This window comes from Gadus chalcogrammus, chromosome 22 (assembly GCF_026213295.1).
Source record: "Gadus chalcogrammus isolate NIFS_2021 chromosome 22, NIFS_Gcha_1.0, whole genome shotgun sequence".
NCBI lineage: Eukaryota > Metazoa > Chordata > Actinopteri > Gadiformes > Gadidae > Gadus > Gadus chalcogrammus.
The window spans coordinates 5,012,454-5,029,452 of NC_079433.1; the positions used below are offsets into that span (position 1 = coordinate 5,012,454).

At 48.5% G+C, this 16,999-nt stretch overlaps 1 protein-coding gene across 15 annotated transcripts in view; it reads right to left on the minus strand.

The window, feature by feature from the left end:
- Positions 1–1,111: 1,111 nt before the first annotated feature.
- Positions 1,112–16,999, minus strand: part of pleca (plectin a) — a 90,465-nt gene continuing 74,577 nt past the window's right edge. For all 15 annotated transcript variants that reach the window (XM_056582339.1, XM_056582337.1, XM_056582341.1 and 12 more), the window contains 9 exons: positions 16,792–16,949; positions 16,187–16,365; positions 15,357–15,495; positions 14,403–14,759; positions 13,992–14,075; positions 13,782–13,886; positions 13,522–13,620; positions 8,349–11,699; positions 1,112–8,079 (listed from right to left, as the gene is read on the minus strand). In XM_056582339.1, coding sequence (XP_056438314.1) covers positions 1,879–8,079; positions 8,349–11,699; positions 13,522–13,620; positions 13,782–13,886; positions 13,992–14,075; positions 14,403–14,759; positions 15,357–15,495; positions 16,187–16,365; positions 16,792–16,949 — 10,673 coding nt within the window. In that variant the 3' untranslated portion in view covers positions 1,112–1,878. The remainder of the gene's footprint in view (positions 8,080–8,348; positions 11,700–13,521; positions 13,621–13,781; positions 13,887–13,991; positions 14,076–14,402; positions 14,760–15,356; positions 15,496–16,186; positions 16,366–16,791; positions 16,950–16,999) is intronic.

Sequence of the window (16,999 nt, forward strand, 5' to 3'; positions counted from 1 at the left end):
CGCTGTTGAACTATAAATACTCCATTTTAAACAAGGCCTGATAACCAATTTTATTAAAATACATCCTTCAAACCTTTTTTATAACGTAAAAGAAAAAAATCCGGATAAAATAGTCTCGTTTCAGATTTTTCAGTTAATAAAACATGCAAAGGCAAAAAAATATAATATGTCAAGCAACTGCTGTATATTCATAGAATGTGATGCTGTATGCAGGAAAATCTGACATAAAAAAAAGACACATAAGCTGGTAAAAACAGATACGGAATCGGTTGCCAGGGTGACGAAGCTTTGCAATTTTTCCCCAAATTACGCAAACCGACCCCATTCCAGCATTCTGTCTTCTTTACAGCAATAAACAGGAAGTCAAACCATAAAACAATCAAGATATTTTTCTCGAAGAGGAAACACAAAAAAAAAAACACAAACACCGAAGCAAAACTGTGATACGGATTAAAACACATTACATATAATATACACATTCAAACCATGTGAAGCCCTGTGCAAATCTCGATATTATTATTTTGACAGTGAATCTAGTTGCTATTGTGTTTAGATATGAACAGCCATGGCTGCAGGGAAGCGTAGCCGATTACACTTAACCATTGGTGGCGTGCTCATCTTTCAGTCATGCAACGAGCGGTTTACACCTCCGCCATCTCTTCTGACTTTCACCGTGTTAGTAAAGACTCTAGTTTATGAGGCACTTAGCATGGCTACAGCCTACCGGAAGCAGTTCATTTTTGTATTTTAATGCATTCAGATAAAAACACAGGATTAGATGTAACATTGAAAATTAACGACAAAACTCGGTAAGGATCTCGTTAAAAGTGAAAACAAAGGACGCTTTGCGGTGAAGATGTCCCTGTGTAGTGTGGGGATTCAGTCTGGGCTTCGGTCCGAAACAAGGCCTCGGCAAACAGGGTTTAGTGGAAGACAGCGGAGAAGAACTCTGGAGGAAGCATCTGAACAACCAGAGGATGGGAGTAGACAGAACAGTAATGAATCACACCAAACACTCAAAAGGCAGAAAAGAACAGTATCATGAAAAAAAATCTTTGGTTATTCCTCTGCTACTTACATATTCAGGGTGTCGTGTGAAGTCAGGGATGTGGCATGTCTGTGGCAATCTTGATGAGTGATAAACAGTTTTTGGCGACCAGGTGATTTTCTTCATGGTTGTGATGAGAGTGGTTTCCTTGTAATCCAGCGGTTAATTGTTGTTTATGTTGTCCGTTGTCTTTTTTGGTTCCAACTTGTTCTTGATGAGCAATGGAACAACCTCAACATTTTGTTCAAGTTGGTTGGGCTAGGACGTAGAATTTCAGACTTTCTCTGCTCTGCAGATTGGCCTCCCATCTTTCTTTCTTTCATGATTAATACTCATTATAAATACACATGTACATAGCTCTGCTCAAACTGATTTCTCACGCAGAATTCCATGATCAGCATTTCAAAGCAATAAATGGATTATGGAGGTTTTTGGTTATATAATATGGCTGAAGAGAGCCCTCGTATGCTTGGAATTTTCCGAAAACACAAAAAATGTAAAAGCAAACTTTAAAAAATAAATGGAAGCTTTGTGATAAGTGCTCGTAAATCAGGGAACAAATATCACTAGATCTTCTTTGAATGTAAGTCAGAGTTTTAAAAACTTGTCAGTTCTTGAAAGACTATTCCTCAAAAAAAAAAGAAAAAAAAAGAAAAAAAAAAGAAGACTATTCCTCAAATAACTACAATAGCTCCTATCCCATTCCAGCCAAACACAGAGCAGAGTGAAGCCATTGTCATTGTATGTAAAGTGAGGATTAAGATAAGCACTGGGGTTGTAATGTGGCTAACATATTCTCAACTGAGAACATTTCCATTCTGTGCCAGATATCAGTATCGGCGACTATAGCTCGGAGAGCTGTAGGAGGCGGAGGACGAGGAAAAGGTGGTGCTGAAACTGGACCCTGTTGCATCAAAACTGCCTCTCCTCGAGCCAGACCTGGAGCCTGTCCTTGAACCGGTCCGTGAACCTGAGGCTGACCCAGACCCGCTAACACTGTAGGGACTGTAAAGGCCTTTGCTTGACTGAGAAGATGCTTCCAGTAGTCGTAAACCAGAGCCTTCTTCTACCATGCTTCGATCCAATGCATCCTTGTAAGAGATCTTCAGCTTGGTTTTGGGGCATGTGAGATACTTGGAGTACGCGCTCACATCTCTGAGTTTCGTTGCACTGCGTGTGTCCAAGGTACCCTTCTTCAGGGCATCATCTATGGAGACTCTGCCGGTTATTTCTGGCTCAATCAATCCACCAGTTAGATATTGAACTTCGAGGAATCGTTGACCGGCCTCGTAGTACAGCCAGCCTTTCTTCAGCGCTTGGGCTGCCGACATCCTGGTTTTGGTCCTGGGATCCTCAAAGCCACTGTAAGCCTTCTGAGCCAGAACGATGCGGTCCACCATGATCTTATCAACAAGGCCCTTGTTCATCGCGTCTGTAACGGCGTACTTCTCACCGGTGTTGGGGTCAATGATGCCTCCTGTGCAGGCCTGGGCTTCCAGCAACCGTTGACCTGTGATATTGTCCACAAGGTTCCTGTGAATGGCCTCTGTGATGGACACCTTCTCCAGTGTGTCTGTGTCCAGGATACCAGCGACTGGGCCGGTCTCCTCTGTCGGGTCATTCCAGGTAACGGCTGGGGTTTTTATCACGGGCACTGGACTATTGGAGTAAGACGAAGTGGAGCCAAATGACGAAGAGCGAGACCTGGCACCACTCATGTTTCCAGAGAGCATGTCGGCAAACTCTGTGATGGACAGGCTTCCGGCCCGGTACTGATCCAGAGCCGACTTGTCGATGAGACCCTTCAGTATGGCGTCGTCGATATCATACTGTCGCCCTGACCGTCTGTCAATGATGACCGACTTGACCACTCCATCTGACTGGGTGTTTGTAATTTCCTCCCATTCACACTCCTGCTCTGCCAGCTCCTGGTAGGTCTGCTGGTCGATTAGTCCCTTCTGATACGCCTCGTACACCGTCATCTCCTTGCCCGTCTCGGGATCAACGATGACCACCCTGCGTTTGCGCACGGATGACTTGGAGGACGTCTTCCTCTCGCGCTTCTTTTCTTTCATCAGCAGGAGGGCTAGGCCGGTCTCTGGGTCAATCATGCATCTCTCCATGAGCTGCAGGTAGGTGAGATTCTCCTCTGTGTTGGGGTCAAAGAAACCTTTGGTGTCATCCGACGGGTCGGTGAGAATTTCGTTCATCTCTTGGTCGAAGAGGCCGCGTTCATACGCCGCTTCAACAGGCAGGCGATGGCTCTGCTCTGGGTCGATGATTCCCCCGGTGGCAATCTGAGCCTCCAACAGGCGAATTCCATGATCCTTTAGGATGAGTCCCTTCTTCATGGCCTGGAATAGTGAGATGACCTTGCCGGAGTAGGGGTCCTTGTAGCCTGTTACTGCACGCTCAGCAGATAGTAGTTTGTCCTTAAACTCTTGGCCTACCACTCCCATTTTGACTGCATCTTGTACGTTGAGCTTCAGATTCTTAATTGGATCGATGACGTATCCCGTGGCGGCTTGAGCTTCTAGAAGCTCAAAGGCGGTTCCTGGTCTGATCATGTTCTTCTTCATCGCTTGGTAGATTGACAGGCGATCCTTACTAGATTCCACATAGACCCCAGCGATGCAACTGGTTCCCTCCAGGAACTTCTTCAGGGCTCGGCTGACCTCTTCCACCGAGATCAAACCCTCCATGAGGTCGTCGTACATCTTTTGGTCGATAATCTGAGAGCGAAGGAGCTCGTCGATGGTGATCTGCTTTCTGAGACCTTTGAAGAGAAGGTTCCTGTCTGCCAGGGACAGCAAACGCAAGCCACTCTCTTTATCGGGTTTGCATCTTTTCAACAGCTGGCCATAGGACTGTTTCTCATCGGTGGTGGGATCAGTGTAACCACGTACGTCGCCGCTAGGGTCTGTTATCTTGTCGTGCGTCTCCTTGTTGATGTATCCACGTTGCATGGCAACATCTATAGGGAGATGGAAGTAATATTCGGGATCCAGCAACCCACCGGTCGCAATCTGTGCCTCCAAAAGCCTGAGGGCATACTCTTCAGGCACAAGATCCTTTTTCACGGCCTGGAAAAGAGAAATAACTTTCCCGCTGTATGGATCCTTGTAACCCGTCACTGCCCTCTCTGCAGAGAGAAGTTTGTCGTGGATTTCAGGACCAACAAGTCCTTTGCGAACCGCCTCATCGACCGTGAGGAGTTCATCTTTCACTGGATCAACCATGAATCCTGTCGCTGCTTGGGCTTCGAGGAGGTTGAGGGCAATCTCAGGGCTTATGAGTCCTCTCTTCATTGCCTGGTAAATGCTAATTTTAGGAGGGTTGTCTGACATGATTCCAGCAATGCAGCCAGTACCGAAAAGATACTTTTTCACTGAGGGCGTCTCCATGACTTCACGTGGTGTCAGCTTCTCTTGCTTCAGCAGGTTGTAGGTTTGCAGGTCAATAATTCTAGCATTGTACAGTTCTTCGATAGTTACTCTTCTCCTTATAACATCGCATGACATGCTTTGCTCCGTCCTCAGAACTTCCCTTTGTTCGATGATTTCGATGATGATGATAAGCATCCTGTCCTTTGAAATTTTCCCTGAGCGATATTGTTCCAAAAGACGGCGCCTTTCCTCTTCGGGAAGCATATTAGAGCCCATGACATCCCACAACGTCATCGATTTTCCGGCCCCACCCTCCTGAGGAATATCAATTTCTGTGTTTGCTAGCTCAGCCTGGGCTTGCTCCTCCGTGTACTGATAAGACGATTCAGTTGGTGCAGGAACTTCAGCCTTTGTCAGACGCAGGTAGCACAGGCCAGAATCAGGATCTCGTGTAGATTTATCTAGCAGCTGCTTGTAGGTAACACTCTCGTTGGTGTTGGGATCAATGAAGCCTTTGACGTCACCTGAAGGCTCACTAAAGGATTTTGCCATCTGTTTGTTGAGACAACCACGCTGAATTGCCACGTCAGTGGGTACACGATGGCTGCTGACTGGATCAATGATACCACCCGTGGTCAACTGAGCTTCCAGAAGGGGAATGGCATGCTCTCGTAGGACTAGTTCCTTCTTCATGGCTTGGAACAGAGAGATCTTGTTGCCGGTGTATGGGTCTTTGTATCCGGTCACAGCTTTTTCGGCTGAGAGAAGCCTTTCATGAAGCTCGGGGCCAACAACTCCTTCCTTTACAGCGTCGTCAACAGTAAACTTCAGATTTTTGATAGCATCAATCATGAAACCTGTGGCAGCTTGGGCCTCCAGCAGTGAAAGCCCAGTGCTGTGTTGTAAAGTATTGTTTTTCATTGCTTGGTAAATGCTTAGTTTTTCTTTTGATTTCTCCATAAGGACACCAGCGATGCTGTCTGTTCCCTGCAAGTACTTCTTGACCTTGTCAGTGTCACTCACTTCTTTAGGTTGCTTCTTGCCCTCTTGGAGCTGATCAAATGTAGCCTTATCAATGATGTTGGCATCAAATAGTGAGCTTGCAGTGACAGATGAGCGAAGTCCCTTAAAGCAGGTCTTTTCTTTTGCTACCTCCTCTCGTTCCTCAACCATAGTAACAACAAGGGTAATCAGCCGTTCAATGGTCACGTATCCCGTTCTGTACTGTCGAATCAGCTCTATTCTTTGCACCTCGGTGATGTACTCAGAGTTGATGATCTCCCAAATTGTGACTTTTCTTCCCTTGAAGGGTCCATAATCTAGTTCCATGGTGGTATGGTCCAAAGCCTCCTGAGTTTTAACTTCAGTCATCTCTTTCGACTTGATTGCTTTTTTGGAAGTAGAGGACAGTGGAAGTAAAGGAAGCCCAGTCTCTTTGTCCGTGATGCATTTCTTCAGCAACTGAGCGTAGGATGCCTCTTCCTGTGAGTTGGGATCGTAGAACACTTTGGTTTCATCCGTGTTTTTGTTCAGGTTGTTGCTCATTTCGTCGTTGAAGTATCCCCGTTTGCAGGCAACCTCGTGAGGAATACGATAGCTTTTAACAGGGTCAATCACTCCTCCGGTGGAGATCTGTGCTTCAAGCAGACGAATGCCGTGGTCTTTCTTTATAAGGCCCTTGGTCATGGCTTCGAACAAAGATACAGTCTTCCCCGTATATGGGTCTTTGTAGCCATTGACTGCTCTTTCAGCAGACAGAAGTTTTTCATGAAGCTCAGGACCGACAAGCCCTGACTTAACGGCTTCATCTACGGTGACTTTCTCATTTTTGACCGGGTCAATTATGAATCCAGTCGCTGCTTGGGCTTCGAGAAGATTCACTGCGGTGTCTGGTGACAGAAGCTCCTTCTTCATAGCTTCATAGAAAGGCATTTTCTTCTTGTTTGATTCGTTCATCACCCCTGCGATGCTGTGTGTTCCTTTGAGTGCCTTCTTGACTGAATCGCTTTCAGAAATTTCCTTGACCGTTATCTCTCCGTTGCTTAACTTGTTGAACACGTCTTTGGTGATGACCTTGGCTTCCAAAAGTTCACTGGAAGACACTTGGTTCCTCAGACCTTCAAAAACATTTTCATTCTTCTTCTCTTTGTCTTCCATGACAGTAATGACAATTTTAATTATCTTTTCCACTGTGATTTTTCCAGTTTTGTACTGACGAATCAATTCCCTCCTTTGTTCTATAGTGAAATATTCAGAGTTAATGACTTCCCAAATAGTGACTGTTTTACCTTTGAATCTCCCGAAAGGCACAGTGACATTTGCCTTGCTGAGTAAATCTTGAGTCTCTTGGTCTGTGTATGTGGACTCACTTTGAGCTGCTCTCTCCGTTACTGGAAGGACCAACAGGCCTGTTTCTGCATCCTTAGAACACTTATCCAGGAGCTGTGTGTAAGTGAGATGCTCCTGAGTGCTAGGATCAATGAATAACTTGCAGTCCTCACTTGGCTCAGTGAGTTTCTTATTCATCTCTTCATCAAACTGACCCTGGGTGTAGGCCAATTGAAGAGGAACTCTATGACTGTGGACAGGGTCAATAATTCCTCCTGTGGCTAGCTGTGCATCCATTAGTTTTACGGCTTGGTCCCTTTCAATGAGTCCCTTCTTCATAGCCTCAAAGACAGAGATCTTGACCCCGGTGAAGGGATCTTTAAAGCCGGTGGCTGCTCTCTCTGCCGAGAGCATCTTGTTATGGAGTTCAGGGCCTATGAGCTCTTCCTTTACAGCCTCATCCACAGACAAAACTTTGTTTTTGAGTGGATCCACTATGTAACCAGTAGCCGCCTGAGCTTCCAAGAGCATTTCGGCAATGTTGGTTTCAATCTTCTTCTCTTTCATGGCCTGATAGACACTCATTTTCTGTTTGGATGGGGTTAATATGGCCCCAAGACAGTTCTGGCCCTTAAGACATGATCTGACCTTATCCGTTTTCCCCAGTTCTTGCGCAGTGACCTTGCCTTTCTTCAGTTTGTCAAACTCCTTTTTGGTGAGAACACCAATGTCATGGAGTCTTCCGGCTGGAACCTTCTCCCTGATTCCATCGAAGGCTAAATGTGAATCCATATCCTTCTTGGCGCTGTCCAAGTCGTCTGAGCCGTTGAACACTTTCTTGGTGGTATCCACGGTTACAGCAACAATCTTCTCTTGAGGGACACCAGCTTGACCAGTGGTCACCTTGGTCTGCGATGGTGCTGGTTTTGGAGCAACCTCGAGCTCATGCAGTTTCTCCTTGAGCTTCTTGTTCTCCTCCGCCAGAGTCTTCTCTTGATCAAGACGCCTCGTCTCAAGCTCCTCCATCTCTTTCTGTTTCTTTTTCATCTCGCCCTCTGCGTTCTTTTGCTTTTTCAAGGCGGCATCCATGGCGGCCTGAAGCTTCTTATTCTCCTCTTCCATTTGCTTCTGCTGACGTTCCTGCTCGTCCTTCAGGGCCTTGGCCTTTGCCACCTCATCAGCAAACTGCTTCTCAAGCTTATTCTTCTCCTCTTCAATGCCCTTCTCTCTCTTGAGCAGCAGCGCCTTCTCCGTTAGGAACGACTGCTGGAGACTCGTCGTCTCTTGCTTGATTTGCTCCCGCTGGGCATCAGCCATCTGAGTAACAAAATAAGAACAAAATACAACAGTGAGATATTAATAAACATCTATTTGATTTTATTAAAGGATATGGCGATTGGAAATACCAGAAGTAAACAACATATCATGCAATGCGTACATTGCATTAAATTGCATTTAGAATAAGCAAATATTTCTGTGCTAAAATATGTGAAACTCCATGGTAAATACATTTATAAAGGGAATCGTGACTACCAAAGATACTTTCAAGTTTTTGCTAGAACAGCATGTAAACCTATATTCCATACCTTTTTAGATTTTATTTGAAGTTCCTCTGCCTCCCTTTTCAATTGCTCCCTCTCCTTTTCAAGGTCGGTGATGGCTTTCCGCAAGTCATCGGCCTCCTTGGTGCTCTGCAGTCTCTGCACTTCCAGCTTCTCCACCACAACCTTTTCCTGAGCGAGCGATTCTTTCTGCTGAAGTTGAACTCTTATTGTCTCGGCCTGAATCTTGAACTTCTTGGCCTCCTCCTCAGCCTTCGTCTGGGCTTGGCTGAGCTCCCTTACCCTCAGTTTCAGTTTCTCGGCCTCCGCTGAGGCATCGAGCTGCCTCTTACGCTCCGCCTCGAGGGATTTCTGGAACCCTTCGGTCTCCTCGTCCAGGCGCCGCTGCATCAGTTTTTTGTCCTCCAGTAATTTCTGAGCATTTTCCTGTGCCTCGTTCTTCTGTTTCTGGAGCTCCACTGCCTGTGCTTTCAGTTTGGTAGCCTCTTGGATCGCCTGCATCTTCTCTTTCAGCATCTTCTCCGCAAGGGCCCGCTGTTCGGCAAGGTCCGCCTCCGCGATCTGCCTCAGCCTCGCCGTTTCCTGAGCTTCCACGCTAAGCCTGGCGGCCTCCTCTGCGAGGCTCTTCATCTTCTCGGCTTCCTCCGCAAGGAATTTCTGCGTGCCGTCTTTGTCCTTCTTCATCAGACGCTTATTTTCCACCTCTATCTTCAGCTTGAGTTTCAACAGCTCCTCCATCTGGCTCTTGACCCTGGTGAGCTCCTCTTCCACCAGGGCTTTTTGTTTGACGGCATCGCTGACCTCGGCCTTGAGCCGCTGCAGCTCTTCATCCAGCACAGACTTCTGCTTATCGGTCTCATCTAGTCGAAGTTTAACCTTCGTCAACTCCTGCTCAACGACGGACTTCTGCTTGAGTGTTTTCTCTGCATGTTTTTTGTGCTTGGCCATCTCAGCGTCTGCCTGCTTTTTCTGTTCCAGAGCTGCTGCCTCGGCCTCTGCCCGCTTGGCGGCCTCCTGTTCTGCCTCCTTCCTAAGTCTCTCTGCGTCCTTTTGAGCCTCAGCTTGTTTGGCAGCCTCAGCCTCTGCAGCCTTCTTCTGCTTTTCGGCCTCTTCGGCTTTCTGCCGAAGTAACGCAGCCTCCTTTTCAGCTTTCTTCTTTGCCTTTTCCGCAGCCAGGGCAAGTTTCTTGGCGTTTTCGTACTCCTCTTTCAGTTTAGCCTGTGCCAGAGTGTCCTCTTTCTTCTGGTTTAGAACATCCTGTGCATTCAGTTCTGCAGCAGTGCATTTCTGTGCAGCCTCCTTTGCCAGGACGATCTGTTTCTCAGCCTCTTTGTCTGCCTGTTCCTTCTGCTTTTTCGCTTCGGCGGCCTTCGCCTTGAGGCGTTCGACTTCGTCCTGAGCCACTTTACGTTGTCGAGCTGCCTCTTGCTCTGCGGCGGAGATCCTCTTGACCTTCTCCTCTGCCTCTTTCCTCTTCTTCTCTTCCTCGGAAGCAAGCTTCTTCATTTTGTCCGCCTCTTCCTCGGCTTTGAGCTTGCTCTTTTGGCTCTCCTCCGCAATGGTCTTCAGCTTGTTTAACTCCTTCTCCAGGTCTAGCTTGCCCTTTGAGGCCTTCTCAAAGTTGATCTTAAGGATGTGGATCTCCTCTTCGACCACCTTTCTCTGGCGAACGGTTTCTTCCACAATCTGCTTCTGCCTCACAAGTTCAGAATCAGAAGAGGTCTTCAGCAGTATGATCTTCTCCTCTATGTCCTGCTTGTGTTGAGATGCCTGGTCTTCCAGCAACTTCCTCTGATAGGCCTCCTCCTCTGCTTTGCGTTTCAGCCTTTCATTCTCTGCTTCTTTGTCCTTCAGGGCGATCTCCGCTTCAGTCTTCAGACGAGTCGCCTCGTTTATAGCGGCCAGCTTCTCCTTGAGTATCTTCTCAGCCTCGGCCCTCTGGCGAGCGGCCTCTTCCTCCGCCACCTGCCTCTGCTTCTTGGCCTCTTCTGCCACGGACCTCAGCCGGGCCGCCTCTTCTGCCAGATGCTTCATCTTCACCACCTCCGTCTCGAGCAGCTGCTTGCTTTTCTCGGTGCTGGACATCGACTCGGACACCGCCTTGTTCTTCAGCGTGAGGAGCTCGTCCATCTCGCCTCGGACCTTGGCCAGCTCGTCCTCCAGCTGTTTCCTCTGGTTCTGCGCAGAGTTCACCTCGTTCTTGAGACGCTGAAGCTCGTTGTCCAGAAGGGTCCTCTGTTGCTCGGCGTGCTCAGAGTCAGCCTTGAGTCGGATGCACTCCTGCTCCGCAGACAGTTTTTGTTGGGCAGTTTGTTCCGCCAACTTCCTCTGTTTTTCCAGCTCCTTCTCTGCGTTGTCCTTCTGCTTGAGCGCCGCCTCCTCGGCCTTGGCCTTCTTCTTGGCGTCCTTCTCGGCGTCCACCTTCTGCCGCTCCGCCTCCTCCTGGGCCTGGCTCTTCTTGAGGGCCTCCGCCTCGGCCTGGAGCCTCAGGCGCAGAGCCTCGTTGGCCTTCTGCCGCCACATCTCCAGCTCCTTCTCGGCATTCTCCCGGGCGTTGTTGGCCTCCTCCTGCTGCTTCTTGAGCAGCTCGGCCTCGCCCTGCAGCTGAAGAACGGTGCCCTGCTCCCTCTTCAGGGACTCCGCCAGTCGGGTCGCCTGCTCGTCGAACGCCATGCGCTTGCTCTGCAGCTCCGTGGCGGCGCTCTTCTGGGCCACCTCCTCGACCAGCATCACCTGCCTCTTCTTCTCCTCCTCCGCCTGTTTCATACGCCTCTCCGCCTCCTCCGCTTGCATTTTGAACTTCTGCAGGTCGTCCATGGCCTTCTGCTTCTGCTTGGAAGCTTCTTTCTCCGCCTCGGATTTGCGCTTGAGCTCCTCCTCTGCGTTCTTCTTCTTCTGCGTCTCCTCGGCCACCTGCTTCCTCAGCCTTTCGGCCTCGTCCTGCGCGGCTTTGCGTAGCTTCTCCGCCTCGTTGGCCATGTTCTTGAGTTGGCCCAGCTCCCCTTCGGCGGTGGTCTTCTGCCTTATGGTGGTCTCCAGCTGGAGCCGTATGATGTGGATCTCCTCTTCGATCTTGGTGCGACTCAGCAGGGCTTCCTCCACCTGCTGGTTCTTGGCCTTGATCTCCTGCTCTGAGAGGCTCTTGAGCTGGTGGAGCTCCACCTGGATGTTCTGCTTCTGCTTCTCCGCGTCCACGGCCACGTCTTGCCTGCGGTTCACCTCATCGTTCATCTGTTGTTTCAGGGCTTGGGCCTCTTGCTGGGCTTTGGCCACGGCTTTGGCGTGGGCGTCGGCCAGCTGCTTCTGCTTCTCCAGCTCCGCCTCCATCTCGGCCAGCTTCCTCTTCTCCTCCTCCTTCAGCTTCTCAGTGGCTTTCTGCATTGGTACAAGCAAAGAGAGGGCACATTGGGGAAAGGCAATATTAGGAATGACATAGAGATATTAGGGTTAGGGTTCCTTCACAGTAAGCCGTCACGTACAAATGTCCAATATATGAAAATTACGGAAACGGCCAAAAAACAATAAACGGCTAAAAGTTTATACATATTAAGTTATACTTCATTTGATACACATACGGGATGATCCTCACGTCAAGACACAACACATACCTGGAACCACAAATCACTTCATGCAAGAGATATTATATTAAATATTTTCCGATATAAAAGCATTTTTTATCACTTGACATCTCCATTATTTATCATGTATATAACTTCACTTGACAGTGCAAATATCTGACATATGGAACTCTCTTTTCTTATAATACGTTTTATTGAAGAATGAACCTCTGAAACCTTACGATTAAAATAATTGTTGTAACTGTACGGTTTAAAAGTTTATACTTAAACAAGCTACTTTGAATATAAGTATGAATATTTTAATTGTTAAAAGGCACACTTCCCTTTGTCTCTGAACCTATGGTTTGGACATGAACGTGTTACTCTTCATCTATCCAACTTTATATCATCAGGTTGAGGATATGAAAAGTATTTGGAAACAGATAAGCAGGAAATAAGCTGCATGCAAAGAGGTTATGGCTGGGGTGACAGTGACAGTTGGAATGGCAAGGGAAGCCACTGCAGATAAAGACCTTCTTTGATAAACCGTACTGTAGCAGGTATATAATATAATACACATGACATGACGTCACAGATGGTTTGGTGGATTAGGTAAACTTCAAGAGATGCGAGTATGGATGGTTCAGTGTATTTTCAGTATATGGAATTCCTAAAGGGAAGATTTAGAATTCACCGGAACCTATCCTACTTTATACAAATAAAGTAGCAAGCGGGTAAATGGATGGTCGAATGGTCTTCTATCTAATGATAGAAGACAAGAAGTAAAAAAATGTCAGCCAATTGTAACAGAGCATGTTCTTGCAGTAACCCTAAATATATACTGTATATATATTTATAAATATATATTTATTATTCAGATAGGCTCCTTTGAATCCCCAACCTTCTCTTCGAACAGGGACCGCAGGTCTGATGTAGAGAAAGATGGTAGAGGGCTTTTATTTTGTTAATACCTGCCGCTTAGGGGTTTACTCATGTCTTTAGCGCCCAAACATGACTAACATTCATCATGACAAAGCACTGGCAAGCAAGGGAAGCAAAGAAGATACCATGTTAGAAAGTAGAGGAGAGGGGGGTAACTGAAAGGCTCATCAGGAAGGTACAAGTACATTTGAAGAGAAGCCTCGACACCTATACTTTAAAGAGTAACCAAATACTGAAATTTCATAGAAGTTTCATTTTTGTATTATTATTGCCTCAAATGAATGGCAATGAATCCCAATGACCACAAAAGATGATGACTATGAACAATGAGGACTATCCATTCATTAGAGACAATGCTATTCATTACATATCAATTATACAATCTTCCGTATAGTTTGGTCACTCTCTAAAGGACTGCTGTGGAGACAAAAGGGTTGAACAAAAAACAGCTAACGGTCATGGAGGACACACAGCAGAAGGGCTCAGTGGATGCGGGGTGACCCTGAAGGCTCCCCAATCAAGGAGTGTTGCAAATCATTATAAATGATATGTCTCGTGGAATTGTATTATATATTCATTCCTTACTTCCATATAACTTTATTTCACTTTGATTATTATTTCTTATCTCTTCTCTTTTTAATGGATTAACACATTGGAACATTTAGCCGCCAGTGTTCAGTGTGACGGGGTGTCGTTACCTCCTCGTCCTCTAGGCGGCGCTGTGTGTTGATGATGAACAGGATGTACTGGCTATTGAGCGTCATCAGCTCGCTGTAGCGGGTCCGCAGGGTGACGTACTGGAGGACAAAAGGCGGGAAAACACACGTCTCTCAGACCTCGATGTTCAAACCGAAATCTTGGCATTTGTTCGAAGCACTTCAGGAACACATACAGAAGTATCAACCATGGAAGTGAACAATATACGAAAGCGCAAATGAATGTCGCCACGATGACTGACCTCTTGGATGATGTCATCAGAGGCAGACTCCATCTTGGTCTTCTTCAGGGGAGAAGCGATGGGATCCTGCATAGCTTTATAGGTCACCACCTGAAGTTCATAGTCCTATAGAAGTGAACCCATCAGTATTAACCCATAAACTCAGGAAACTATGGGGAGAGTGGTGTTTCGTTATATAAGAATGCTAAAAACAACATGATTGGTCCATACCTTGACTGCATCGATGTATGCTTTAGCATATTTCTGGCAATCTTCTATTTTGTCTTTGTTGGTTTCAATCTCCTCCTGGAGTATCTGTAAACAACAACAAAAATATGTTTTTACAGGTTATATAAGTTAGGTTTCTCTCAAATTTGCTTTGAAAGGATATCTGTTAATTTGGAGGAAGCGTTTATCCAGTATCTTAAGGTACAACGAGTGCCTACATTCTTACCATTAGCCGTCCAAGTGGACATCCAACCCCTGACCGTGGCAGTGTTACCCCCTTGCTCTACCAGTTGAGACACACAGGACCACCTACTGCAGCTGCTAGCTACAGTTAAATAAGCTAGGCTACACCGTAGAAAACGAGCTAGGCTGCAACATTTAAATGCGCTGGGCTACAACATCCAAACAAACTACCTTCTCTTGCTTGAGCTGCTGGCCCAGGGCCTTGCCGTCTCCGATGGGCAGGGCCTGGATGTCCTCCTGCCTCTGCTTGGCCTCGCGGAGCCACACCATCAGCTCCTCGTAGCTGCCGTGGTACGAGCGCATCTGGCGGCCCAGCAGCTCCAGCTCCCGCTGCCTCAGGTCCATCTGCACGAACACGGCCTGCCAGCGCTCCAGCAGGCCGCCCACCAGGTGGCGGTAGTGCTCCAGGTCGGCGTCGCGCTCGCTGTGCACGCGCGTCATGCGCTCGTTGATGCCGCCCGCCTTCTTCAGCTCGTCCTGCAGGCGGTCGAACACCCCCTGGTCCTCCTCCGCCTCCCCACGCATTTTCTGTAAGGAGGAGGAGGAGGAGGAGGTGGTGGGTGAGGAAGAGGTGGAGGATGATGGTGGTAATGGTGCTACTGCAAGGGGCAGCTGCTAGCAAAGTGGCCGCCAGGATAGACATGCTAGCGTAGTCACTGCTAGTGTAGTTACTGCTAGCATAGTCACTGCTAGCACAGTGGCGCTGAGCATCGTGGCTTTAAGCGCCATGGTGTTAGAATTAGTGTGGGCTAGCATCCCTATATGGAGCAGCTGCTAGGATAATGGCCACTAGCATAGTGATGCTAACTAGCATATCGATGCTAGTCACTGCTAGCATAGTGGCGCTGAGCTTCGTGGCCTGTAGCATCCTGGGGACTGATGGCCCCAGTACGGTTTTACGTAAAGATTTGAATAACACATTTTGAAACAATGCTGCTACGGTTAGGTATTGCTATGAGTTAACAGAGACTCTTCAAAGGTTGCGACGACGAGGCTATCAAAGTAGGCCATCAAGCCTTGTTACATGTGTAAACTTGATCCACTTGATAATGTCCTCCATAAACCAGATGAATGAGGTAAACAAAAGAACCCATTGTGCCGCCGCTGGGTTCTTCCTCCTCGTACCTTGAGCTGGCTGCGGTAGTTCTCCACCTCCTTCTTGTCGGTGGGAACCTTGTTGACGTCACGCAGCCGCGTCTCGTAGGTCTTCAGCGTGTCTTCGGCGTCCTTGGTGTTTCGTATCACCACGTCGATGGTCTTCAGCCTGAGGGGGGGCACATGCACACGCTTGTCAACAACCGTTCGCCCTGATTTATCGTTGTCATTCCTGGGGAATAGTTCGAGTTGTATCTGGGTGTAAGGCATCTGAGGTGAGAGTCAGTGGGTGCATAATAGTGAGTGAGTAGGTGGGTGGCAGGAGGTGACAGAGGAGGTGAGAGAGGAGGTGAGGGTGGAGGTGAGAGAGGAGGTGACAGAGGAGGTGAGGGAGGAGGTGACAGAGGAGGTGAGGGAGGAGGTGACGGAGGAGGTGAGAGAGGAGGTGAGGGAGGAGGTGACGGAGGAGGTGAGAGAGGAGGTGAGAGAGGAGGTGACAGAGGAGGTGACAGAGGAGGTGACAGAGGAGGTGACAGAGGAGGTGACAGAGGAGATGACGGAGGAGGTGAGGGAGGAGATGACGGAGGAGGTGAGGGAGGAGATGACGGAGGAGGTGAGGGAGGAGATGACGGAGGAGGTGAGGGAGGAGGTGAGGGAGGAGGTGAGGGAGGAGGTGAGGGAGGAGGTGACAGAGGAGGTGACGGAGGAGGTGACGGAGGAGGTGACAGAGGAGGTGACAGAGGAGGTGACAGAGGAGGTGAGGGAGGAGGTGACGGAGGAGGTGAGGGAGGAGGTGAGAGAGGAGGTGAGGGAGGAGGTGACAGAGGAGGTGACGGAGGAGGTGGAGATCAGGCCCTTACTTGTCCAGGTAGACGGAGGACAGGCTGTAGACGTGCTCCATCTTGTTGAGGGTGAAGTCGAGCTCGGAGCGCAGCAAGGGGGCGGTGCAGCCCTCCTGGGGGGACGCCAGCACCTCCTCCGTCTTCTCCGTCACGCCGCTCAGCTCCTTCCTCAGACCCTCCAGCTCCGACTGGACTTTCTGTGGACGACACATGAGCCCAAGAGTTCTTTAAGTTGTATTTATAGTAGTAAGTAAGAGCATGCATACCCCACACACACCCACACCCACACCCACAAACACAGACACAGACACATACACAGCCACCGACGGACAGACAGACAGACAGAGGGACACACACACACAGATCACATTTTGTAGCTTAACTCCCTTGAGTTTAAGTAACTAACTTGCTTGAGTTTAAGACACGCTTTCCTTCATACCTGCCTTTTTAAAAGCACTTCACTCACTTTTTTAAACTGTTATCCTTGACAATGGCATCAATCTGTTTCATGCTTGTGTGTACACAACATTACAGTATAAGTGTCTCCTAGAAAAGCATTATTTAATGCTTCGGCCCCCGTCCCCCGGTGATGACATCACCCGGGGGGGGGACGTGGTTCTCACCATCTGCTCGGCCGTCTTGAGGGCGCAGGCCTTCAGGGGCTCCTTGTCCACGGGCTGGCGGAGGCGGGTGACCGTGCGGTTCTCACAGCCCTCCAGCCGAAGCCGGAGGTCTTTGATGCGGGTCAGGTACACCTTGCAGAAGGACTCCTCCTGCTCACCTGCTCGGGGGAGGGGGTGGAGGGGGGGGGGGGGGGGGGGGGGGGGGGAC